The following is a 27,183-nucleotide window of genomic DNA, read 5'->3' on the forward strand; positions in this document are numbered from 1 at the left end:
CATTTTTTTCATGTTTTTATTGTCATTGTGCATCTTTGTGAAATGCCCTTTTATATCATTTGCTTATATTTCTGTTGGTTGTCTTTTTATTTGCTATATGCACATAATCAGTGCATAGAAATTCAGTTACGTGTTGCAAATATCTTTACATTTATGGTTTTTTAAAAAAATGTCATTGGGCATGCAGAAGTTTTCAGTTGTAATGTTGTATGCATTAATCTTTTATTATCAGTACTTTCTGTATTTATTGAAAAGATTGTCTTCTAATCTGGAATCATGACAATATCTTTAAAAAACTTTTAGAGGTTATTTAAAAAAATTAAAAAAAAACTTTTAGAGGTTTATCTTTCATATGTAAGTCTTTGCTTGATCTGGAGTTGACTTTTATGTATGATGTGAGGAACGAGTTTAACATGACTAATCAGTTTTTTAGTATCCCTTATATATCTAATACTTGTTTTTATCTACAGTTATAAGAATGTAGGAGATAATGTCATCATAGTTTCTTGTTTTTTGTTTCTGTCTTCTAGGATCTTTTTGTAATTTTGAGTAAACTTCCAGGACTATGAAAGATTATGATGAACTTCTCAAATATTATGAATTATATGAAACTATTGGGACAGGTAATTATTATTTTTTCTTGGAGGCAGAGGATAGATCAACTATTTGGGCTGTCATGAGTTTTTAAATCTAACCTATGTAGTTTCAAAATTCTTCTTGCTCTAGTAGGGGAAAAAAAAAAAAACTGAGAGAGAAGAGGAAGAGAAGATTTGTAGGTCATTTTATTTAGAATAAAAATCACTGGAGAGTTTTGAGCTAAGGAGTGACCTTAAAGTGACCTTTAAGTGTCAGTCTGACTGTGTAGTTGTGAGAAGATTGGGTGAGGGAGAGCAAAGGTAAAAGCAGAGAGCTGTTTGGAGGTGATTGCAGTCATTCCAGGTGAGTGATGCTAGAGATGATGACTTGGACAAGGGTGATGGTAGTGAAGGTATGGAAGGGGTGGAATTCTGTAAATGATGTATGTGTGTGTGTGTGTTTCAATTTATTTATTAGGTATAACACAGCCAAATAAGCAAAGGTCTTAAGTATCAGTGTAATTTTCTGTTATATACCTCCATGTTCTGCCTGCTGAGATCAAGATAGAACATTTCAAGTCAGTACCTGCTCACTTTCCCCTAGGGTAACCATGATATATTTTGAAGATAGAGTTGAAGGGATTGTTGATGGTTTGATATAGGGTGTAGGACTAAATAAGAAGGCTAAGGGCGCGCAGGTTTTTGGACAGAGCACCTGGTCAGTTACTGGAGTTGTCATTTACTGAGATGGGGAAGACTACCAGCAACTTGTTTTTAGAAATGTTAAGTTAGAGAATTTTTTATAGGATACTTAAGTGTACACATTATTGAGTTTTTGCTCCAGTTTTGAGACATAGTTGTTTGTCATCACAGTTTTAAAACTGAATGGAAGCTTGATATTATTTCTCTTTAGTCTCAACAACTTTATAATGTGTTCTAGCTTAATTGCAATATTAATTGTAAAGCAAATTTCTGAATTTGAATTCCTCTTCATTACAAAATTAGAGCTATACTATTAGGTTAGTCTCGCTTATCTCATTATGATATATTTTCCTATTCTTAGGTGGCTTTGCAAAGGTCAAACTTGCCTGTCATATCCTCACTGGAGAAATGGTAGCAATAAAAATCATGGATAAAAATGCTCTAGGGGTAAGTTTAAAAGTATTTTAAAAATATTTATAGATCAATTTTGTGAATTAAAACTCCAATTTGCTCTGATATTCCAGTTATTTCTCTTTTATTATAATAATATTTTAAAAAATGGCAGTTATTGGCAGTAAATCCGTGGTTTTAAAAAGTAATCTGGAGAAGGAGTTGCTTTGTCTTTAATGTAGGGCTATGGCATATATTTGAAGTCTGTAGGATCCATTTTTGTCTAGTTTCGTAGTCATGTAGATATTTCTGGGTTTTAATATCACCCTTTATATTCTCATGATACATATGCTAAATGGTTGATCTCTTTTGTAGTATTTTGCTAGGTAGACAGAAATATCTTATGTACCAGAATTTTATTGAAAGTAACCTTAGAAGTTTTCCAGTGAAATCCTTTCCTTAATTAGACTCTCTTTCCTCTACATAAATGCTTCTAAGGTTGAACAGCTTACTATCTCCCAAAGTAGTCTATTCAATTTGTGGCTTTGACTATAATGTAAATAAAGATTTTTCTTTTTATTTCAAGGGAAGACCTGTCTCATTTGATGGTTCTTTTGGGACTTCGATCCCTTCCCTGTGTTTGAAAATAACTCCATGTTGTCTTTTTTTCCTAATTCTTACTGTCATCCCTGATGCAGTTTTGTTCCTATGCTTTTCTTTTTCTGGTCTTTTTCTAATTTCCTATTGAGAATTGATTAGTCTCTCAGTAAGTATCTGACTGCTTCCTTTTTGAAGCTAAATTTAAAAAATTTTAAAAATCTTTTATTTCCTCTAACCAAAAATTTCTAAGTGTTAAAAAATTGTTTTTTTTTTTTTTAAATTGATTGAGCTGACATTGTTAGTAGTATATAATTGAGTGAAACAGCACAAACATTTTATAAATGTTGACAATTATCAAAAATAAAAAATAGGGCCTCCCCGGTGGCGCAGCGGTTGAGCGCCTGGTTGCGAAGCTGCCCGCAGCTTCTGCGGCCCCGGTTCGATCCCCTGCTGCTCCCCGGCCACCAGAGGAGGGTCCCACATGGTGCGCAGACCTCTCCTGCCGCCCGCTGCTCCCCTCAGCAGTGTACTTCAGTCCTTCTGCCTGCTCTGCTCCCCGCTCTGGCTCTGGTGAATTCTCTCATCCTCCCGTGCTTCTGACTGTACCCAGTGCTTGTATAAATAAATAAAAATAAATCTTTAAAAAAAAATAAAAAAAAGTAGCAAGTTACTGAAAATGCATTCTTAAATTAGACACATTGTACTTTTTTGGTTTTCCTCATTGCTGGGATGAGACAGTTTAACCTCAGTTTTTGCTTTTTTATGTTTAAGGATGTAAATGCAGATTAACATACAGAAATAAGTCAAAGGAAATGTAAGGAGTTTTGTTATGTCACCCAATTCTTTCAGCTTCTTCCAAAATAGCTGCCAAAATCACTCAGTTACCTATAGCTGAAATTGTTTTTAGTAATCTATCAAATGACAATTGAGTATTATTTTTAATAGTTTATATATATATTTTGCATCATTGTTGTTTTTCAAAAAATATTTATTTATTTTTGCGTAGAAGAACTGGGGTACAGGCCAAAGATGTGGAGGGTGAGAGCATTCACCAGAGCAGAGCAGGCAGATCTACTGAAATATACAGCTGAGGGGAGCAGTGGGCGAGACAGAAGTCGGTGATAGCTTAATAATGCTGAGGCTTTAACCCCTGAACCACCAAGGAGGCCCTCATTGTTCACTTTTTTACAGTGTTTGCTTTCTTCTCTCAAGTTTAGCCCCCATAAAATTCCTACCACCCATTCACCAGACACCATCAACATAGTCCCTTGTGCTCTTCCCTCCTGTTGTGATCCCTCTCCTTTGCCTTCCCCTGCAGAATGTCTCTGATTCATAGTTGCTTGTTAATTTTGGTTATTTATTTTTCTCAATTTTTTTTTTCCCTAATCCCTTATTTGGTTCCCCTATATTTCCTCCTATAAGTGAAACCGTCCGATATTTTTCTTTTTCCTTCTGGCTTATTTCACTGAGCATAATCCCTTCCAGCTCCATCCACATTGCTGCAATTGGTATGAGCTTATCTTTTTGATTGCTGAATAGTATTCCACTGTGTATATATACATCGTCTTGATCCAGTCATCTATTTTGGGGCATTTGAGTTGTTTCCATATCTTAGCTATTATAAATAGTGCTGCAATAAATGTAGGAGTACAGATATCCTTTTGAATTAATGTTTTTGTGTTCTTTGGGTAGATTCCTAGGAGTGGAATTGTATCAGTTGACAATTTAGACTCACTTTCAATATTTATGTTTTTGGGACTCAATAATAAAAGGCATTATAGGGCCTCTCCAGTGGCGCAGCGGTTGAGCGCTGGATTGTGAAGCTGCCCGCAGCCTCGGTAGCGCTGGTTCGATCCCTGGCTGCTCCCTGGCCACCGGAGGAGGGTCCCACATGGCGCATAGACCTCTCCTGCCGCCCGCTGCTCCCCTCAGCAGTGTTCTTCGGTCCTTCTGCCTGCTCTGCTCCCCGCTCTGGCTCTGGTGAATTCTCTTGCGCTTCCGACTGTACCCAGTGCTTGTATGAATAAATAAATAAATCTTTTAAAAAAAAAAAAAGATTTATTTATTTATTTATTTATTTATTTATTTATTTATTTATTTATACAAGCACTGGGTACAGTCAGAAGCGCGGGAGGGTGAGAGAATTTGCCAGAGCCAGAGTAGGGAGCAGAGCAGGCAGAAGGACCGAAGTACACTGCTGAGGGGAGCAGCGGGCGGCAGGAGAGGTCTACGTGCCATTATACCTTTTTTTTGAGCATATAATCATTACTCACAACTTTGATTAATTCCCTTGAACAATTTATACTTCTGCTACAACTTTAAGATGACTTATTCACTTGACCATTTCTAACATTTATATAACAAGCAAAATATGAACTGTTATCACAAAATGTATCACTACACTGATACTCAGAACTTATTCTAAAAGCATCAATATATTAGTTCATTAACTCAGTTCTAAGATTTTTTTAAGTTTCTTTTTTTAATTCCTTTTTGTTAAGTGTAATTAATGTGTAATATATTAATTTTAGGTGTATACCATAATGATTTAATATTTGTATACATTGTAAAAAGGTCATCATAATAAGTCTAGTTAACATCTATCATCTGGCGTAGTTACAAAATTTTTTCTTGTGATAACTTATTTATTTATTTATTTTTAAAGATTTATTTATTCATGCATACAAGAGCTGGGGTACAGGCCAGAGGTGTGGGGGGTGAGAGGATTCACCAGAGACAGAGTGGGGAACAGAACACGTAGATTGACCGAAGTACACTGCTGAGGGGAGCATCGGGCGAGTTAGGAGAGGTCCACTGCACCATGTGGGTTGCTCCCTGGCTGGCTGGGGGGGATCGAACTCATGCTGCAGAGGCTGCATGTGAACAGCTTCATAGGTTGCGTCTTAACCCCTTGCACCACCAGGGAGGCCCCAACTTGTGATAACTTTTAAGATTTACTCTTTTAAACAGCCTTCAAATAGCAACACAGTGTTACTAACTATAGTTAATATTATATTTTAATTGTATAATATTTATTATGTTTATTTTAGCTACTACCTAGGATTTTAATAATATTTTGATTATTTGCAGGGTTGTATTCATTAGATTACCACTTACCCCCAAAAGGAAGTAAGCAAGATTATCATATCAAAATAGTCAAAGTTACAGTTGATTCTAGGTCAGGATCTGACATGTGGTTGCATGGTCTTGTATACTTGAATCTTAAATCACTGATCATTAGATTGAATCCTTTTTTCTTTTTTGATTTTTTTTAAAGATTTATTTATACAAGAACCGGGGTATAGGCCAGATGTGTGGGAGGGTGAGAGGATTCACCAGAGACAGAGTGGGGAGCAGAACAGGCAGACTGACCAAAACACACTGCTGAGGGGATCAGTGGGCAGGGATCGAACCGGCACCACAGAGGAGCGCCACCAGGGAGGCCCTGAATCCTTTTTTATTAAGAAAGTTTTATCTGTTACTTTGTAGCTCTCAAGATTTCTACCTTTAATATGGACTTAACATTATTTCAACTTGGCTTAGCCTCCTTCCCAAATAACTTTTTTTTTTTTTTTTTTTTTTTAATAGAGGCATGCTTTATTATTTATTTGTTTGCTGGTTTTGTTGGCTTGTTTTGTTTATACATGCACTGGGTACAGTCAGAAGTGCGGGAGGGAGGGTGAGAGAATTCACCAGAGCCAGAGCGGGGAGCAGAGCAGGCAGAAGGACCGAAGTACACTGCTGAGGGGAGCAGCGGGCGGCAGGAGAGGTCTGCGCGCCATGTGGGATCCTCCTCCGGTGGCCGGGGAGCAGCCCGGGATTGAACCGGCGCCGCAGAGGCCGCGCGCAGTTTCGCAACCCAGCGCTCAACCGCTGCGCCACCGGGGAGGCCCTCCCAAATAACTTTTATTTTGAAAAGCTGCAAGTTCCTAGAAAAGTTGGAAGAATGAGTCAGTGAATACCTGCATGCATTTCACTTACATTTTCCAGTTTTTTGCTCAGCATGCTGCCTAAGAGGCATTGCTAAGACCCCAAGTTGTAGCCCAGGCATGCACACTGAGTATGTTTCTGTCATTTTCCTTGTTTGGAATGCTGATCTTCTAAAGGAGTCTGAGATTGTTTTAATTTTTTTTGGATGTTATACTGTTGACCCACTTTGAACTTGTCTTTCATGAAATCCTCAAGGCCTTACTTTAAATGTACATACAAATAAGTTTTATTGTGATATTTTTCTGTAGAACAATTTGTTTTGAGACTTGATAGCTTTTGCTACTAAGTATTAAAGCTGTTGATATTGATGCTTGGAACATTTCCCAAATAGGCTTACTGCTCATTCAGTGTAATGTTTGATCACAGAGTGATTTGCCCAGGATCAAAACAGAGATTGATGCCTTAAAGAACCTGAGACATCAGCATATATGTCAACTCTACCACGTGCTTGAGACAGCCAACAAAATATTCCTGGTTCTTGAGGTTAGTAGCATGTTCTAGAGACCAAAAGTATTTGGTCACTGTCTTAGTCCGCTTGGACAGCTATAACAATACCACAGACTGGGTAACTTACGAACAACAGAATTTTTTCTCACAGCTCTGGATTTGGGGAAATCCAACATGAAGGTACCAGCATGGTTGTATGAGGGTCCTCTCCCTATTTCTCATGGAAGGGACAAGAGATTTCTCTGGAGCCTTTTTTATTAGAACACTCATTCCATTCATTGGTCCTACTTCCTAATATCATTTTTGGGGTTAGGATTTCAATTTGAATTTTGAGTGCACACAAACATTCAGACCATAGCAGTCACTTTATCAATAGATAAAAGAAAAGTACACTTGACCTGAGAGATTAGAATTAATGTTAAATGGCTCACCTGTTTGTAACAGCAAAAACATGTAATATGCAGTGTTGCTGTAGGAATGATCTTGAATGTGCATTGTTTTTGTTGTGAGAATATATCTGTAGGAACAATTCCTAAATATGGAACTCAGTATATATATACATTTATAATTTTAACTGATATTGGTAAAGTGAAGTGAAATCTTAACTGGAAACTCTGGTTTACGGAGAAGTGGAGCTGCTTTGGAAGAGGAGGGTTCCATGGAAAGCCCAAGGTTTGTGCTCTAGTACCCATTCTCCTGCAGCCTCTGATCAGTACAATGGGGCTCTGGTACAGATTGAAAGTCCTTGGTCTTCTGGATGGAGAAGTAATAGTTGCTGCTGGGCTTGTTTTGTTTCCCACCATTACACCATTTTGTTTCCCACCATTCAATGTGAGCTCATTAAGATAAGAAAGGGTTTTAATACATTATTCTAAAAATACAGAGCCCTTAAAAATTACAGTGGTAGTTGATTCTACTTCTGTTTGCTATTAATAAAACTGCTTGAGACTAGGAGTTGTTCTTTTTCAGAGAATAATTGTTGCCTTTTTGATCCTGAGAGTATATTGTTGAGCATGCCTCACTTAGATCCCTGATCTATAAGTTGAATTAATACTTTCTTTGAGTTAAATGCAGTTTTATATTTTAACTGGCTCTGAAGCAACTTTTTTAAAGTAGTAATATCTATATAACTCTTGCTGCTAAAGTACTGCCCTGGCGGGGAGCTGTTTGACTACATAATCTCCCAGGACCGCTTGTCAGAGGAGGAGACCCGGGTCGTCTTCCGTCAGATAGTATCCGCCGTTGCTTATGTGCACAGCCAGGGCTATGCTCACCGGGACCTCAAACCGGTAAGTGACTGCATCTTCGTTACATGCTCGCTTGAGAGTTCAACATCATTGCTTGTTATTTCCAGCTTTCCAGACATTCTTTCTGTTTAGAATCTTTCTTGGCTTTGCTTCTTTCTTTTTTTTTTTTTTTTTTTTTGGGTACCATTAGGAATGTGTCCTTTTCCCCCCTTCTTTTGACTTCTGATAGGCTTTTTGAGATAACTTCATGTTAGCATTCTGTTTATTGGTCAGAATGTGTGTGACATTATAAATGTCTGTAATCATCTGTGGAATATAAGCCTTAGGATTTTATCTCTAGGAAAGAAGAGTATAGGATGTTTTCTTTGAGAGTGTTATCATTGTGCATTTTCCATTTAGTTCTCTTTTCCTAATTCCACTTTCCCTGAATTTTAATTGCATTATGCCTCAGAAAGGAACTATTGAATGGAACAGACAGTTACTTTATGAAGACAAAATGAAAATGGGAATACTCTTAAGTCTGCTCTGACTAATATGGATGATGGTGAATGTAGATTTTAATGTTACTTGGTACCAGGTCAGGGACTTAGAATTGGTCTGACAAGACATGACAGTGTTGCTGTCCCTTTCTCTCTGTTTATAGCCAGCTCTTTGATCTGAGCTCACTCTTGGTTTTAACTTGCCTTTGGCATAAATTGTGTTGGCTTGCAGTTGAGCCTCAGAGCACCAAGGAGAAAATGGTTTATGCGAATATATCTTGAGGGGAAGTGGTATGGAAATCAACAACCCTCCTCTCTCCGATTCTAGACTTCTTGCTACTTCATTCCTTTAAAATGCTTTTCAATCTATACCTCTGCTCAGGCTTTTAAAAATAAACAATCTTGCACTGTTTTTAGAAATGGCTAGAAGTGGGATGTGATTCAAAGAAGTTAATATATAGTTATGAAACTCTCTATTTTTCCAGGAAAACTTGTTGTTTGATGAATATCATAAAGTAAAACTGATTGACTTTGGTCTCTGTGGGAAACCCAAGGTAAGTGTAGAAATAAAATTCCATTTATTTCCTTCATAAGTGTACCTTCTAATGTGTTACCTTACTCTAACTTCCACTTAATCTCTAATGATCTTGGTGCATCCATTGAGAAGAATGTTACATTTCATCCCTGTCTAAGTTCTCTAAATAATTCTAATTTATAGCAATATTGTGAACCACTGCCATGGGTCAGGGTGGGTCCGGTTGAAGACTCCATGGGTCTGCCTCTGTGGCACTGAGCGACTGAGTTCATGGCAGCACGAATGCTGGGTTGACCACGTGTTTGCAGCTTGTGTGCATTGCCATTAGACGGTGTCTTTGTTTATTTAGGTGTGAGTTTTGAGGATTTAGTGCAAATCCCTTATTTAGTTTTCTTTATCCAAATCTTCTTGTTATCTAAATAGTTATATATTTAACAGTTACAGTTTGAGAGAAGACCCCTTTTTTGATGGAAGGAAAAAACCCACATGCACTTTAAATTTTATAATGTTATATGTTTTTTAATATGCACTCCATAGCCAAGTACTCTTGTTCTCCCACATACCGTTTCTTTGAGATGACTTTGAACTTTCCAGCTCTGCAGAGTTCCTGTATGGCTGCCTGTTGGAGGTTTCCTCCTGAGTTCACTAATGAGGGTACTTACAGTCTTTAAAATGAGCTGTCTGCACTCATTAAGAATGCTGAAATTTTTCCTGGTCCCTTATTTAGGTTTTCTTAATTCCTGCTATGTGTGAGACCACCCGGTATTTTCCTTTTTCTTTCTGGCTTATTTCACTGAGCATGAGCCCTTCCAGCTCCATTCATGTTGCTGCAAATTGCATGAATTTATCTTTTTTGATAACTGAATAATATCCCATTGTGTATATATACCACATCTTCTTGATCCAGTCATCTATTTTGGGACTTTTGGGTTGTTTCCATTGCTTACCTATTGTAAATAGTGCCACTGTAAACATTGGGGTGCAGATGCCTTTTTGAATTAATGTTTCTGTGTCCTTTGGGTAAATACCTAGGAGTGGAATTGCTGGATCATATGGAAGCTCCATCTTTAGCAGAATGAGGAATCTCCACCCAGCTCTCCATAGTGGTTGGACCAGTTTGCACTGCCACCATAGTACTACTTACAATAAAGTAAAAATCAAAATCAACAAGCAGCTATAAATCAGAGACACACTATGGAGATGGAGGGGGAAGAGGGAGTAGAATCAAAACAAGGGGGGTGGGCATTGTATGGGGACTATAACCAAGATGAAAATGCATACATTGTGCAAAAATGAAAAATGATGTAAAAAATATATTGAAAAAATAAAAAATAAATAAAAGGTACACTGATATATTGGGGTATGTAGGGGGGAAGAAACCTGAAATTGCAGCATTGTCTCTGTCCTTCATAGTCCTATGATTATTTCCTGCACCAGGTTTAGAAAGAACTAGTTGGAGAGGGAAGCAGATTTTACCCCCTTTAGCTGAATATCTGATTGTTTCTGATTTTCCTTTTCCCCTCTTGCTTCTTCAGAAATTGTCATTGGAGACTTTTGTTTGGGAAGGCTTTTTTTTTTTTTTTTTGATAGGCAGACATATAAAGATACGACATACTTTGAACACATAAACCAGTATACATCATGTTCTTCACATGAGGCAGTGAAGAATATTTGTGACAAACTCCATTAGCTTTTATTTATGGCTAATGGAGTTGATCCACACAGACACTTCTGAAGAAGCAGGGCATAGTTAAGAGAGAATTACGTCAGCTTTTTGCTGAGGATCTCACTTCTGGGCAAGTTATAGTTGTAAATGAAATCTTACAATTTCACAATTCCTGCCTGCTGTAGAACTCTCTGTAAGTATTGGACAAGAGTACAATTTTCATTATCGATATTTTTATGGGAGGGCAGAGAAGGATTAGCAAATTTGTATTTTAATAGATCTGGAAGCTAAGTCATGTCTATCTAGAAAACTGTCTCCCCAGCCTTGTTTTATATAATTACTGCTTCCTTTCCTCTAAGGGGATATTCATAAAGATTTGATATTGGAGACAGTTCAGTAAAAAAATAAATTGCTTTTCCTTGGATACTTGGGTGTGAGAAGACATGGTGCTTCAATGTATGCTGAGTATTATGCTGAGCGATGTCTAGGCAAGTGTGAACCTGACTTGACTGAGCTAAGGGGAGAAGAAGTTTGTTTGTGTCAGGTTGTACTGGTATTGGAAGTCCATGAACGAGGAAACCATACGTGCATGTTGCAGAGTATTGAGTTGGCTGCAGAAGTCTCATACTTGGGCTAATTCTTCATCTGCTTTCTCTTTGCTTGCGCTGAAATAAGGTTTATCAAAGCTTAATTCTCTTGAGGACTATAATAGTGTTCCATTTTTATCTTTTGGCAGGGTAACAAGGATTACCATCTACAGACATGCTGTGGAAGTCTGGCTTATGCAGCACCTGAATTAATACAAGGCAAATCATATCTTGGATCAGAGGTAATTTATTCATTGATTAACTCAATATGTAATTAATGTACATTTATTGGTGACCTGTGAGTCAGACACTGTGCATTGGGGATATAATGATGAGGTCCAGGCCCTTGGCAAGGGGAGACTCCCTGGTGACAATGTGAATTACAGATTTATCTGTATTTTTTTACTGTTTACCGAATGATCGATCAACCTTGCACAAACTGAGGAATGAATTCCATGATCCTGTTCTGAAAATATGGACATGAGGCAAACACTTGTTCATATTTAAAGGAGTTCACCTGCACGCTTAACAAGTCCTGTTTGTTTCCCTATTTTTTTGCTCATAATAAAGTCAAGTGAACAAGTGATTATGAAGAGGGATTGTCCGGGGCGCCTGTTTTTTAACTGCTGTTTCTCTGCAGTTTCATTCATGTTGCTTGGTGATTATATCAGTTGGTTTTAATTGAGGCAGAAAGGGACGCTCTTCCACTGCTTAAAAACAAGACACACTTTTGTATTAAAATTGCTTGCAGTAACAAAAAAAAAATGATGAGGTAAGAAATAATCTTGCTAATCAAGGTCTTTGCAGAGGGTGAGATATATAAACTAATAAATGCAATGAGTAGCCTGCAATAAATATAATAATGCACAGAGCACTTTTGAAGCAGGATTATATTTGTGTCCTTATTGTGGTTGTCTTTATGTTTAACAATGTTATAATTTCCATTACTTAATCCAGCTGTGTAGAGCACAAGGCCAGGGTTGCAAGCCCAATTTTCAGAGATGCTGGTTAGCACAGGGAGAACCTGTAATCAGTCCATAGCTAACTTTCTGAGGCTAATAGTCCTGTATAGGAGGCCCAGGCGTAAAGGCCTGGACATTGCTTTACCATTTGCTACCTCAAGTTTGTCAGCCCCTCGCATTCTCTAGAGTACAGTGTCTTCAGGACACCATACCAAGGAATCCCTTAGGGTACTTGTTAAAAAATGTCAAGCTCAGAGCTGTAAATAGAGATTTTTGGCCTTGCTTTCTAAGGTTGGATTTTAAGAATCTTGTTTTAAGAAAATATTTTAGGTGATTCTATTGCTTATGTTTCAGATTATACTTTAAGGAATTTTCCTTGGTAAATATCTGTAATTCCTTCAGTAATTTGTCACATGAAATGATTTCAAACCCCTTAGCAGTTGGTAGCTTGTTGCCTTTGCTTGGATATAGGATTTTTGTTCATTAAATTATTCTCATCCACTCAAAACAAAGTGATGGTGCTTTGATAAGTTACTGAAGAATACTTTTTTTGCTTTTTTCCCTCTAGTAGATTTTGGTAGATTTCTGTGGGCATTTCTTCATATTTTAGTTTAGCTCAAGACAAAAATCTGTTGACTTCTTATGGGGTTGATGAACTATGCTAGCTCACTTTTTCCTGTGCAACCTCTGCTTTGAATTTAACACCCTCCTCAGGAGTGCCAGGCCATGATAGCTCAATTTATAGATTAGTATTGACATCTCTGATGCATAAATGTTAATTTCTGACTTCCTGCAAAGAAACATCAGGTGTCTGCTTGAAAGTAAATTCTTTACTTGGACATCATAATGGAGTCCTAATAATTGGGCTGATTTGGTAGACTGGACTAGAAGTTAGATTTGGTTTACTGTACCTAGATGTAAGCAGGTACGACCTAGATGTGTGATGCTGCTCAAGTTAGTTTAGCTGTTTCTTCCCTCCCTGCCTCTCTCCTCAATTTTTTATAAAAAAGATGCTGCCCTACCTACCTCTCAAAATTTTCCTTAGATTCAAATGTGAGTGAGAGCTATGACTTCTCCTCAGCCAATAGTGGCATCATTATTGATTAAGATCAACTACTGCTTACACAAGTAGTTAGTGCTTAGGACTCCTGGGGCACATGGATATCTTATATAAAGGTTAAACCTACTGGGATTTTGAGATTCGCAGGGCTATTTGTGCTGGCAGGCTAATTTCTAGCCTCTGTGTTTGAGAAGTCAATTGCTGGGCTTATTAAGTTTTCTTTACATAGACGACTTTACAGTGCAGCTTAGTCACATTTGCAGATTATCAGTAGTAAATTTTAAGACTTGTTTTGACAATCTCATGCATAATCCTCAGTAGCACCGTAGAATTGTCTTTCAGAATCAGAGACCTGGCTTCATCTCCTTCTGTATCATGCTCAATCCAACCCAGCCAAATGGAAATTGTTAAGCCTAAGAGGAGGATGCACTGGACTGGCAATTAGAAGACTTACTATTGGCTGCTTGACTTTGGACAAGCTTTCATTTTTGAGCTGTTCCCAGTCTGTAGAAAGACCAGATTAAATTTAATGATCTCTGAGGTTTTTGCCAGCTCTATTAAGATTTTGTGATTATATTAAGTGTCTTGCCTTTCTGATATAGGTATGTTCTAAAATTTTTTTGGATGCTTCTTTCCCCCTTCTCCTTCTTAGGCAGATGTTTGGAGCATGGGCATACTGTTATATGTACTTATGTGTGGCTTTCTACCATTTGATGATGATAATGTCATGACTTTATACAAGAAGATTATGGTGAGTATTAGAAGTCATAGAATATTATTGCAGAATTATTTATACTGCATATTGTGTCTATTTATAAAAGTACAAAAGCAGGTTAAAGTCATTATTGATGGTAGATGTCAGGAGAGCGGGTTCTCTTTGGGGGTGGGTTGTGACTAAAAGAGGGACATGTAGGCTTCTGTTTTGCTGATTGATCCGGGTGCTGGTTATACTGTGTATTCACATTTTGAAAACTCATCAAGGTGTAACCTTCTGAGTTGTCTAGTTTTCTATGTGTACAGTAAGTCCTCAGTGCCATCAGCAGGTGCTTATAATACTCTTTACTGTGATTTTTCTTACACCTTAAAGTCAAATCTCTAAATTTTAAGTCAGTTTGTTTTATTTTACCATAAGTCAATGGGAAAATGTGATTTAACCCAGCAACTCAATAAGTTATTTCATAATACAATAAAAAACTCCTACCAGGAAAATAATCTTATATGTTTACTTTCCCTTTTGTTAAACTTTTTATTGAAGAAGTATAATATATAAGTTCCTCAGATAACATTTCATCTAGTGTCATGGACCTTGAATAAAATGACATTATTCCAGACCTGCTTAAAGTTGTTCTTTCTAAGAATTTATCAATGACTCTGAGTGGGGTACTGGAACTAGACAGTGGTGATCTGGTTTTATATTTTAATAAAAAACTAGTTACCCTCACATAGGTAACTAGCTATTTAATAAGAAAATAAATATTAAGTAATTTGGTTAGCTGAGCGTTAATTATTCAATAATCCATCATTTCCTTCTGGTTTGAAATGACAATTTTGGTAATATGCAGAATTACATATTTAGACACTTTTTGAATCCTTTATTTTATTGCATTTTTTTGTTCTTATACATAAATGTTTTAATTTCTGTATGTATGATAGCATTTATTCAGTGTCTGATAGAATTAACCTCTTTTTATTACTGTTTCCTCTGGAATTTTCTGGGCTATTCTGCTATGATTGCTTTCCCCTGGTATACTTTTAAAGGATGTATGCTTTCTCCTCTCAGGTGTAGTCCCTGTAAAATTCCACCATCAATTCACCGTGCACCATTGCCTTATACATAAATGTCCCTTGTGCTCTTCCCTCCCTTGTTTTGATCCTTCTCTCTCCCCCATAGAATGTCTCTGATTTATAGTTGCCTATTATTTTTTTTGTTGTTGTTGGTATTTTTTCCCCTGATCCCTTATTTGCTTCCCCTATATTCCTCCTGTAAGTGAAACCATCCAATATTTTTCTTTTTCCTCTGGCTCATTTCACTATAATCACTTATAGCTCCATCCATATTGCTGCAAATAGCATGAGTTTATCTTTTTTGATTGCTGAGTAATATTCCATTATGTATACAACATCTTCTTGATCCAGTCATCTATTTTTGGGCATTTGGGTTGTTTCCATATCTTCCTATTATAAATAGTGCTGTAATAAACATAGGGATGCAGGTATCCTTTTCAATTAATGTTTTTGTGTCCTTTGGGTAGATTCCTAGGAGAGGAATTGCTGGGTGATATGGGAGCTCCATTTTTAGTAGTTTGAGGAACTTCCACATAGCTTTCTGTAGTGGTTGGACCAGTTTGCACTCCTACTAGCAGTGTAGGAGAGTTCCTTTTTCTCCACATCCTCGCCAACATTTGTTGTTGCTAGTTTTTTTAATATTTGCCATTCTCACTGGTATAAGGTGGTATCTCATTGTGGCTTTGATTTGCATTTCCCTGATTATAAGGGATGTTGAACATTTTTTCATATACTTGTTGGCCATTTGCATTTCCTCTTTGGAGAAGTTTCTTTTTAGCTCTTCTGCCCATATTTTGACTAGATTTTTACTTTGTTTTTGTTGAGTCATGTGAGTTATTTGTAGATCTTTGTGAGCAGTCCCTTATCAGTTGTATGGAATGTTCCCTGGTGTACTTTTTCAATGGAATGTTTAGAAAGCTTTACTGCTTTACCATTTTTAAATTACTTAATTCTTTGTGTGTTTTGTGCTTTTTTTGTTACTGCAAGTTCACACTCATACAGCAGACATTAAATTAATGCTTTTTAAAATTTATTTTTATACAAGAACTGGGGTACAGTGAGGGTGAGAGGATTGACCAGAGACAGAGTGGGGAGCAGAACAGGCAGACGGACTGAAGACACTGCTGAGGGGAGCAGCAGGCAAGGCAGGAGAGGTCTGCCGTGCCGTGTGGGCATCTTCTTGACTGGCCGGGAATTAAACCCATGCTGCAGAGGCTGTGGACAGCTTCACAGCACTGCGCTCAACGCTTTGCGCCACTGGGGAGCCCCTTAAATTAAGGCTTTTAATGATTAATTATGGTATTGTTTTACCATTGCAAGGTAAATGTATCAATACACAAACTTCAGCATTCTCCATTTTTAAAAAATTTACTTATTAATTTTAAAAAAGTGCATTGGGTGCATGAGTGCATTGGGATCCTGGATTAATCCTTAGGAATTACCTTAAAATAATGTAAAAGTGTTACATATAGAAGATGCTAGATTCAACTTTTGATATCTTTGGTAGATCACATATTTTTACACTGGAATGAATATGCTATAAAGTGTCTAGTTCTTGTTCAGTAGAGATTTAGCCTTCCTAATTAATATTATTTACTAACACTGTATATTCTTTGTTTCTTCTACTCTGAATTTCATTTTTTAGTTTTTCATGTATTTGCAAGTTGAAAATTGATTCAAATTAGGACTTTTATGCATTATTGTGGAATTTAATTTCACACATTATAGATTTTGAAATTTATTGTAATCTTGGCTCAGAACTATTGTTCCGAGTCGCAGTGTAATACAGTCTGCTGGTTGAATCTAATTAAGGTGTCGTATCACTTGCATGCAGTATGTATCTTTGCCTAGAATGTTCTAAAATTCCTCACTTGGGAATAACACTTCCCTCAGTTCTTCTTGATTTGATTGAAAAACCTAGCAATATTTGACACACTGTATGTAACTCTTGTTTAAGAGGCTGACTTCGTTTATCTTTTGCATTTGTTGACTTTTAAACAAAATGCTCAGCTGCAGTCTCCAGCATGATTACTAATAGGTTGAGCATTAGTCTTATTAATGTCACCTGTATTCATTTGCCATCTCTGCATTCAAAGACAAGCATGACTGTACTCCAGTTCTGAGTACACAAATATTAGGGAAGTATAAATAAATTGATAAATGAAAGTTAAGTAGCTTGAAAGTAAAAATTCCTTTCTAACAAGTATGATTTATAATTTTAAAGAAAATAAATTATTTTCTTATAAGATTATATTTTACTTACATAGAATTGGCTATAGTACTGTGATTCTGTGTTGGAGAGATCATCTGCCTATCTTATTTCACCATGTGAAAAATAAACAATTTCAAGTCTACTATAATTCGCAGGGCTAGCTTGCTTAACCCACATACCTTTTTTCCACTCTCACTTGCTTTCTCCCTTCTGTTATCAATTTCTTGCTCTCATTTGCAATGTAATTATCACTTAACAAACAAGCATGGGCCAAAGCCTGAGCAGAAACCAGGATTAAGGAGCATAGGCCTGTTTAATACAGGGCATTTTGTGAAGATGCTCTTCGCCAGCAGAATTATCCCTCTCAGGTCTTTTCTGTTTGGCCCCCTGCAGGGAAAGGAAAAATGTCAGGCTTTTTTGCCCTCCCGCCATCAGGATAGATGATGGATCCTTGTGGTCCTGAATGCATGCCTGATGGCGGGCACCTGGAATAGGGTGTGGGCATAGGTAGATGGGATTCACCTGGGCTGAGACTGGGCTTTTAAGGGCAGCGTCACGGGGACGCCAGCAGAAAGCTGAGGAGAAGCCGAAAGAGAAACCGAGAGAGAAGCAAATAAGCAGAAGCAGAGATCACCAGAGAGCCCAGAGTGAAGACCTGCTGGGGGCTGGGAGGCCTGCATTAAAAGCCTGCAAAAAACCACCGAGTACTCTGACTCCTCCTTTACCTGGTCTGCATGGGATCAGAAAACCTGCTCAGTGTCCATTCCTGCCTTTACAATTGGTGTAAGTCGGCAAGATGATCCATGCAGATGGGTATGGAGCCCTCCGAAGACCTGGAGGGACTGGTGGACAAGGTCCAGGAGCTACAGAATAAGATCACGCCTGGAGGAGGAGACGCCCAAGAGGACCAGCCAACGACCCCTGAGGCAGCAGAATCGCCGACGAAGAGAGAGGCCAACGGACTTGGCCTAGTGGAATTGGACTGATGGACTCGGACTGATGAACTTGGACTGACAATCCCGCCAGAAGGTGGAGGACCTTGGCAGGTTATGTTTTTTTTTTTTTTGAGAATCTGGGGGTGGCCAGTGGGCCTTGATGGCCAAAAGCAGCCTGTGTATGCCCAGCAGCCAGGCAGAGGAGAAAAGCCAACTGAGAAGGCAAAAGCTGGTGCTGATGCTAAGTTTGGGAAGCCTTGAGTATGCTGAAGACCTGTGAGTCTTGTAAAATCACCTGTGGGTGATGCCCTGCTTGTTGTAGAGTGAGGGTAAGGAGCTGAGGAACCCGTCCTTGGGGGACGGGTGGGAAACGTGGCTTGGGGTGGAGCCCAAGCCGAATGTAGAGTTTGGATCCCTGACCCATGTGCTTGTGCAGTGGGTTGGCCTGAGTGCAGGGGTCTGCGAGTCGCATTGGTGGCTATGAAAGCTGAATGTTGGAGCGACAGCAGACAGAAACCCTGAGGGTTGGCGATTACCCCCAACAGAACAGAATCGCCAATCCCAGAGCGAGTGCATCCTGGGGGTGGATGCGGTGAGTGGCTTGTAGCCGAGACTACAGGCAGAGAAGGTCAGGAAGCCTGACGGCGCCTGGTGTGTTACAGTAGATGCCGTGAGTGGTTCCCCTCCCTCGTATGAGCAGTGCCTTCAGCAGCAGATTTGGTGACTCATCTGCTGGTACCAATAATTGTCTTTTGCCACTAGGTTGGGGCCCTGCCTGGACTTACTTGTGTTCTGTTGTATTTTGTTGTTATATTGCGATGTATTTGTTTTTGTGGGCTATGGCTGCATTGTTTATGTTTGCTAAGAAACAAAATTGTATATATGTAGATTGTATGGCAGAAAACCCTGAGGGGGTGGACTGTAAGGTAAGGAAAAATGTCAGGCTTTTCTGCCCTCCCACCATCAGGATAGATGATGGATCCTTGCGGTCCTGAATGTATGCCTGATGGCGGGCACCTGGAATAGGGTGTGGGCATAGGTAGATGGGATTCACCCGGGCTAAGACTGTGCTTTTAAGGGCGGAGTCACAGGGACGCCAGAAGAAAGCCGAGGAGAAGCTGGAGAGAAGCAAAGAAGCAGAAGCAGAGATCACCGGAGAGCCTCCCGGCCCCCCAGCATCCCTGCCTGCCATATACTGGGTAAATCCCAATAAAAGCCTGCAAAAAACCACCGAGGACTCTGATTCCTCCTTTACCCGGTCTGCATGGGATCAGAAAACCTGCACTGTGGTCATTCCTGCCCCCTACAGCCCCCCACTTTTTTTCTTAAAGATCTATTTATGTGTACAAGTGCTGGGGTACAAGCCAGAGGTGTGGGGGGTGATAGGATTCACCAGAGACAGAGTGGGGAGCAGAACAGGCCGACTGACTAAAATACACTGCTGAGGGGAGTAGCAGGCAAGTCAGGAGAGGTCTGCTGCGCCATGTGGGTAGCTCCCAGGCAGGGGATTGAATTCGTGCTCCAGAGGCTGCTGACAGCTTCATAGATTGCATCTTAACCCTTGCACGACCAGGGAAGCCCTGTTTGGCCCTTTGACATATACTTTAATAAGGAGCCTGTCTTCCTGTCTGCTGCTAGGCTTCCTTAACTCCTCCAGCACAGTGCCACAGAAAAAGAACTGTATCTCTCTTCTAGCCTTATCTGTACCCTGTTTTACTCTATAATGGTGTTTCTCAACTTTAGCACTATTGACATTTTGGACAAGATAATATTTTGTTGTGGGGGTGCTATCACGTGACTTGTAATGTTTAACAGCTTTCGTGGCCTTTACCCTGGTCAAGGCAATAAAAAATGTGTCTGGTTTCTAAAATGATGGATCTTGAAAGTTTTCATCTCAAGAAAAACAGTGTTTGCAACTATATTTGGTAATGGGCATTGATTAAACTTACTGTGGTAATTATTTTGCTATTTACACATATATCAAATCATTATGTTGTACACCTTATAACAATGTCTCCAGTGTTTGCTTCGGCAGCACATATACTAAAATTAGAATGATACAGAGAAGATTAGCAAGGATGACATGCAAATTCATGAAGGATTCCATATTGAAAAAAAAAAAAATCTCAAGACACTGTCAGATGTTCCTGGCGGGGGGGTGGGGGGGGTGGGGAAGATCATCCCAGGGTGACAACCAATGCCTGATAATATTGAACAAGCTCTTGATTTTCCCGGCCAAGACATAGTTTCCTCATCTGTGTTGTTGTAATGTGGTTAATAATCCCAGTCTACTGCACAGGGTGAAATATAGGTATAAGTGCTTTGTGTATTTTAAAGTACTGTGTACAAATAAGAGGTGGGGTTATTTAAGTGAGCAGCAGAAGTTGGCTCTGTACTCTGAGTATTTCACTGCAGAGTAGAAAGCAAAGAATGTCAAGTCACAGTGATGATGACCTGTGACTTATGGATGGCCCTCTTCAGACCTGTTAAATCCAAATGGGGAAGGTGGGAAGTGCATTTCAGATGTGAGCAGGACTTGATGTATTTCTTACTGGGCAAGCCTGAGATCCCAAGGCAGGTGCAATGAGGCACAGCTCCCTTGGGAGGCACGTGGCATTCCTCCGAATGACTTTAGCTTTTCTTACTATGCTATGTATTTAGCACTTGGGCATGCCTTGATTTTGGCCAACAAGCACATCTTTGGTCCACTTCTCCCTCTTCTATTTAGTTCAGATTGAACACGTATCTATTGTCTCTTATGTGCATGTACTGTGGTGAGTACTTTCAAATACATTTTCTTTTATTCCTTTTATAATCTCCTAAGTGGCTTGTGCAGAGAGAACAACAGTAGCTGAAGTAATAGTAGTAATAGAGGCAGCAGTAGTAGAAACATGGAGTTTTTAATGTGCGCCTGGCATTGTGCTGAGTGCTTTATGTGTATTAATCCCTTCAATCCTAGCAACATTTATGGAATGGGTGTTATTACTATACTTTTTATGATTGAGGAAAGTGAGTTGCAGTAAGACTAAATAACCCATTCACTCAGCTAGTAAGTGGTAGATCCTGAATTTGAATCTAAGCAATTTGTTTCTAGAAGCCTAATCTCTTAGGAAACAGGGTCAAAGAGATTAAATAATTTGCACAAGTTCATGGAGCTAGCAAAAGGCAGAACTGGGACTAAAACCTAATATATGACTCCTATTCATTGCTGTTTCCAAACACATTTCTCAATCACTTATTTTCTCTGCCCCTTTCTAGATAGGATTGCTTATATCATAAAGACATCACCAGGAATCTGTTAACATATTCTTCATGAATTCAAGATGTGATGATAAAAGGAGTGATAGAAAGTGGCAGAAAGGAGCATGAAATCACTCAGGTGGTGCTCTTCTTACTCAGAACTTTCGTTTGAATATTTATTTTCAAATCTGGTTTCTATAAAATACAGCTACTTTTAGTTGAGTACGTTTGTTTTGGATGGTAGTTTCTGAATTTAAAGGCTTAATATTTCTTTTATTATGATAGGTATGATTATCTGTGTGTTGGGGCAGACCAGAAAGGACTAGTACCTGGAACCAGACTTTCCCATGGGGTAGGCAAGCACTGGTGAGAGAGAGGTAATTTAGGGAAATTAAACCCTTGTAGATGGTATATAAGTTTCTTAGAGTTTTTGCTACAAAAGATGGTGCCTCAAAACAGCCAAAATTTATTCTTAGGAAGCTAGAATTCCAAAATCAATGTATTGGCAGGGCCACGCTCTCTCTGAAGCCTCTAGGGGAGAATCCTTCTTTGCTAATTCAGTCAATAGTTTCTGTGTTCGGCTTTTTTTTTTTTTTTTTCCCTTCTTCTTCTTTAGCTTCTGGTGTTTACTGGCAACCTATGACATTCCTTGGATGGTAGATGTATTACTCTCTTCTTTGCTTCTGTCTGCAAATGACTTTCTCCATTATGTGTTTATATCTCTGTGTCTAAATTTTCCTCTTCTGGTATGAGTACTAGTCATATTGAATTTAGGCCCACCCTAACCCAATACGACCTCATCTTAACTTGACTACATCTGAAAAACACCCCTTCACGTGTTCCAGGCAGCCATGAAATGGGAGGTAGGTTCTTTTCAATACAGTGCTCTCTTTTCAACACAGAGAGCAAGCAGCAAATGACTGCAGACATTCAGCGTGCAGGGATGTCCGCTGGAGACATGTTCTGATCAGTGAGTGAAACATAACAGAGGACACCCTGAAGCAGATTGTGAGTGCAGATGCAGGTGGGTGAGACCTTTGATCAGTGTAAGCAGTTTGCAGGGTCCTTACCCAGACTGGTATCTACTTCCTAGGGGACCCTGGCAAGAGTAAGCTGAAATGTTTGAAAGATCAGGTAAATCCTCAGTTTGCCTAGCTGAGTACAAGTGAGGTTCCCAGGATTTGAATCACAAGGGGCCTTGGTCTCAGGAATCAGAAAAAGGTTAAATATGAGGTTGTGGCCAACTAGGTCAGGACCAGTCCTCCAGTGACTGGGATTTATTGCCAAGGCCTAGAGAGTTGGCTGAAGCAGGTGGAAATCCTTCTGGGGATAGGCCTAGAGCCCAGGTAACCCTATTCTTCAGCTTGGGGTTCAGTTAACTGGATGAAAGACAGTAAGGAGAAGGGAACTAGGGGCTTCATCACTATTTTGAAGTGGATTTTGTCAGTTCCTGATATTGGCAAGTGTTTAGGTACTTGACAAGGTGTAGATAAGAGTGGGCTCTGGGTAATATCGAGTAGTTAAAAAAGAATGAAAAATTTAATAAAATTAGATGTCATTTGTAAAAGGAAAGGTCTTGCCTTTCTAGAAAAAGACTTTAGGTCAGACTGATCTTCTCAGAGACTAAGTCAGTGATTGAGTGATTTTAACATCTCAACACCTTTTCTTTTAAAATCCATTGTTGATAACACTTCTTGATTACTTTGGTAGCATAAGCATAATCAACCTGTCATATAGACTTAGGACCCTGAGTGACCCATACCTGTCTGTTTCCCCTCTCATCTTTAAGCTGGAATGACGTCTATAAGAATTAAGTCCTAGACATTTCATAAGAGCGGAGAACCCTAATGCTGGTGCTAGTAGTTGACAGCTTATCCACCTACCTGCCTCCACCTTTCTAATCTTCAAATACTGTCGGCTGGCGGGGGTGGGGGTGGGGGTGGGGTGGTATATGTGTGTTTGTGTGTGTGTGTGTGAGACATGTCACATGTGCTTGACCTTGTCCTTGTCTTCATGGACCTATATTATATTTTGTTTTGTGGATGATATGTGACCTGTATTTAACCACAGCTTATGTCCTGCCACCAAATATGCTTTTCTGCTGTGTCATTCTGACAATTGCTCTGAGGTTATAAACTAAAATTTGCTTCAGCAGTATAAAAATTGACTACAGTATGTACTTGCTTTCTGTTCTTACCACAGATTCCAAAGCTTTATAACATTTATGTTTCACTGTTAAATCCTCTGTGCTCTAGTCCCACTCTGATATGTGGATAGTTTAGTGGTGACAATCATATTTAATTCACTAGCTTTCATTCTTTGAGGCAAGAACTATATTTTTTGTTACTAATAATGGTGACCAAATCTTATAGTTGATGAAGCCTTCAAACTTGGAAATTAACTTCCAGCATGTTGCTACCTTAGAAATTCATTGAACCTAAATCTCTTAAATGTCTTCTTTGTTTTTTTGTAGAGAGGGAAATATGAAGTTCCTAAGTGGCTCTCTCCCAGTAGCATTCTGCTTCTTCAACAAATGTTGCAGGTAAACTTTATTATTTTTAAATACTAGAAGTCCATTGCAATTGTTTGATCCAATTTTAAGATATTTGTAGTCTACTACATTTGGGGATAAAGCATCATTTATGTATTTGCTTAAATATTCTATTCACTATATGTACTGGGCAAATATCCTCTGCTGGATGCTTTTTAATTATGTTGCAAATGTATTTTTAAAATCTCTACCATATGTCTTTGGTAATGTGGTTTTTCTTCCTTTTTTCTTGATCATTTTTGTTTTCTCTCACCAACTCTTACTCTACTATCTTTTCTTCTCCTCCTCTTACAGAGTAGGTGTTGTTTAGGTGTAGATACTGAATAAATGCTTGAATGACCTGATGCACAAGTGAGTAGGCCCCAAGATCTAGCACAGTGGTCCTCAAACACTAACTAGCGTGTATCAGAATTTCCAGATGGACTTGTTAAAACAAAGATGCTGGGTACCACCCCAAGAGTGTTTGATTAATAGATCTGGGGTAGGACTAAGAATTTACATTTCTGGGTCTCCCTGGTGGCCCAAGGGATTAAGTCTCAGCACTGTGAAGCTATTGGCAGCCACTGCAGCATGAGTTTGATTCCCGGCCAGGGAACTAACCCACATGGTGTAGCAGACCTCTGCTGTCTTGCCTACTGCTCCCCTCAGCAGTGTATATCAGTAGATCCATCTGTTTTGCTCCCCACTCTCTCTGGTGAATCCTCTCACACATCCCCCCCTCCTCTGGCCTGCACCTCAGCTCTTGTATGTATATTAAAAAAAAGAATTTGCATTTCTAACAAACTCTCAGATAATGATGCTGCTGCTGCTGGTCTTGGGCTCACAATCTAAGAACCACAAATTTATTAGAGTGACCTTTTAGGGCGAAAAATAGGAGTGCTGAAGTCTAAGTATCTACCAATCAGTAGGCATGCCTTTTAACCTGGTTCTGACGCATTAAATAGGGATTTGAGCCTGACCTTACTGCTTTGCAGTTACGAGGATAAAATGAGATTAAGAGGATACACTTTGAAGATATGAGTACATTATTAGTGCAATATTTTTTTATTATTATATATTCGGCATATCTTTCAGTTTTTCCATCTATTAAGCCATCTCCACTTTTTATTCAAAATTTACCTCAGGCTCACCCACCTTGATTAAGTAGGGCCCTAGACCACCAAATCTCCATAATGAGATTGAAAACACCTCATCCTTTCTTCTAAGCTCCAAAAAACTTAATCTTTGTTGATTAATTTTTCTATCCTCACATTTGAAAATTACAAATGGAAAAGAAAGGTGTGCTTTTCAACTTGTTCTATGTAATTGTAAGCTCATCGGAGGTTAGAGATTGCATATTCAGTATGAATGCCCTCCATTGTGGCTGCTTGAATATTAAATTGGTGAATATTTCCTGTGAATAGGTTTTCCAGCAAAAGACTATTACATCATACAATAGATTGACTGAACTTCATGAATAATGTCCATACCAATGAAGTTCATGTTTGTTAAACATTTATCTTCTAAGCCTGTGTTGGTTGCTATAGTTTTCTTGCCTCTATTGACTCTTTTAAAGAATTTATTTCAAGGCCACTTTAAGGTTTTTGACAGCGTTTTTGTGATGTTAAAGTTTACATCTGTTCTGATGAATTTTGAGTTCTCAGGAGGAAAGGAGTTCTATGTTCTCTATTTGAAATGGTAATCTCTAGCTGCTTCTCATTGGCCACTAGGTGGACCCAAAGAAACGAATTTCTATGAAAAATCTTTTGAGCCATCCCTGGATCATGCAAGATTACAATTGTCCTGTAGAGTGGCAAAGCAAGAATCCTGTAAGTAAAATGAAATGCAGTAGAATTTTTTTTAAGCGTGTAATCTTAATGTGGATTCAGGACCTACAGTGATGTGTTTAAATATAAAGCAAAATGTATTTTGTAGACATACCAGATTAGTGTTTGGAGACTTGTAACCTAATTATGCATTTGCTAGGACAGTGGGTCTTAACCTGGCTGCATGTGAGAATCAACTGGGACTGTTTTAAAAAAAAAGCCTGTAATTCATGACTCATCCCAGAATAATTAAAGGATAGTTTTAAAAGTTCCCAGGTGTTTCTCATGTGTAGTCAGGATTGTGACTAGTGCTCTGGGAATCATGGGTAAGTTACTTAATATTGCCAAGCCTATTTATTCGTCTATACAAAGAAAGGTATGATTTCTTTCTATTTCCCAGAACAGTAATGAAGTGATAGAGTCCTTGAATGTTTCTCTCTGAAGACTCAATATTTATTGACTCATTTAAAAGTAATAAAAAATCATTACATTTTATCACAAGTAAATATCTTTATGAAAAACAACTTTGAAAATGAATTTTGAGTGACAATAGTAACGTTGTTTTGCATTTTTGTAAATTTCTCTAAAGTCTAGTTGAACAGAGGACGCTTGGATCTCATCTACTTCTGATCTGTTATTTTGATTGAAATGTATAAAGAAAATACACCCTCCTATAGATGTATATCAGGAAAATGGGTAATTTAATAGCTTTTCATGTAATTGGGGATATTCTCTGATATTCCATTAAAAATTGACAAGTGGTAGTTTCTTAAAGATTTAGTTACATGTGAAATCTGAAACCACATGTGAACTTTTTGTACTGTATAAATTACGCTGAACTCCAGTGGTTTGCTCATTAGCTCTTTTCCTCATGTAAACTTAATTATTGGTCATTTGGAAAATATTGACTGACACAGTTATGCAGATCTTTTAAATCTTAACCTATTCATTATACAGTATTTAAAAAATCACCTTCCTTAAAATCAATTGACCTCATCAGAAAAGTCTTTAGGAATTGGAAAGCTGTCAAGGTCATGGTGGCAGATAGAAATTTTCCAACATTCTAATTTCTGCTTGAAAGCCCAAATTATATCACAGCAACAAATACTGTCAGTTGTTTTCCTTGAAGTGACAATTTCACTTTGTTCATGTAAGGGCAGGAATGGACACGGTGCAGGTTTTCTATGATCCAGCAGACCGGGTAAAGGAGAAGTCAGAGTCCTCAGTGGTTTTTGCAGGTCTTTTATTGGGATTTACCTGGTAGACAGCAGGCAAGGGTGCTGGCAGGCCTCCCAGCCCCCAGCAAATCCTTACTCTATCTGGGCTCTCCGGTGATCGGTGATCTCTGCTTCTCTCTCGTCTTCTCTTTTGGCTTCTACTAGCGTCACTGTGACGCCGCCCTTAAAAAGCACAGT

The 27,183-nt window shown here is 38.6% G+C and overlaps 1 protein-coding gene across 7 annotated transcripts in view; it reads left to right on the top strand.

Moving 5' to 3' along the window:
- Positions 1–565: 565 nt before the first annotated feature.
- The window catches only part of MELK (maternal embryonic leucine zipper kinase), a gene marked incomplete at both ends in the record, with an annotated part of 53,951 nt that continues 27,333 nt past the window's right edge, over positions 566–27,183 (top strand). For 2 of the 7 annotated variants that reach the window (XM_084236607.1, XM_084236609.1), the window contains 9 exons: positions 566–623; positions 1,639–1,724; positions 6,624–6,740; positions 7,850–7,993; positions 8,916–8,984; positions 11,368–11,460; positions 13,893–13,991; positions 23,886–23,954; positions 25,673–25,771. In XM_084236607.1, coding sequence (XP_084092733.1) covers positions 566–623; positions 1,639–1,724; positions 6,624–6,740; positions 7,850–7,993; positions 8,916–8,984; positions 11,368–11,460; positions 13,893–13,991; positions 23,886–23,954; positions 25,673–25,771 — 834 coding nt within the window. The remainder of the gene's footprint in view (positions 624–1,638; positions 1,725–6,623; positions 6,741–7,849; positions 7,994–8,915; positions 8,985–11,367; positions 11,461–13,892; positions 13,992–23,885; positions 23,955–25,672; positions 25,772–27,183) is intronic. The other 5 variants (XM_084236610.1, XM_084236608.1, XM_084236612.1 and 2 more) reach the window with 5 other exon arrangements.

This window comes from Talpa europaea (assembly GCF_964194135.1).
Source record: "Talpa europaea genome assembly, chromosome: 7".
NCBI classification, from domain to species: domain Eukaryota; kingdom Metazoa; phylum Chordata; class Mammalia; order Eulipotyphla; family Talpidae; genus Talpa; species Talpa europaea.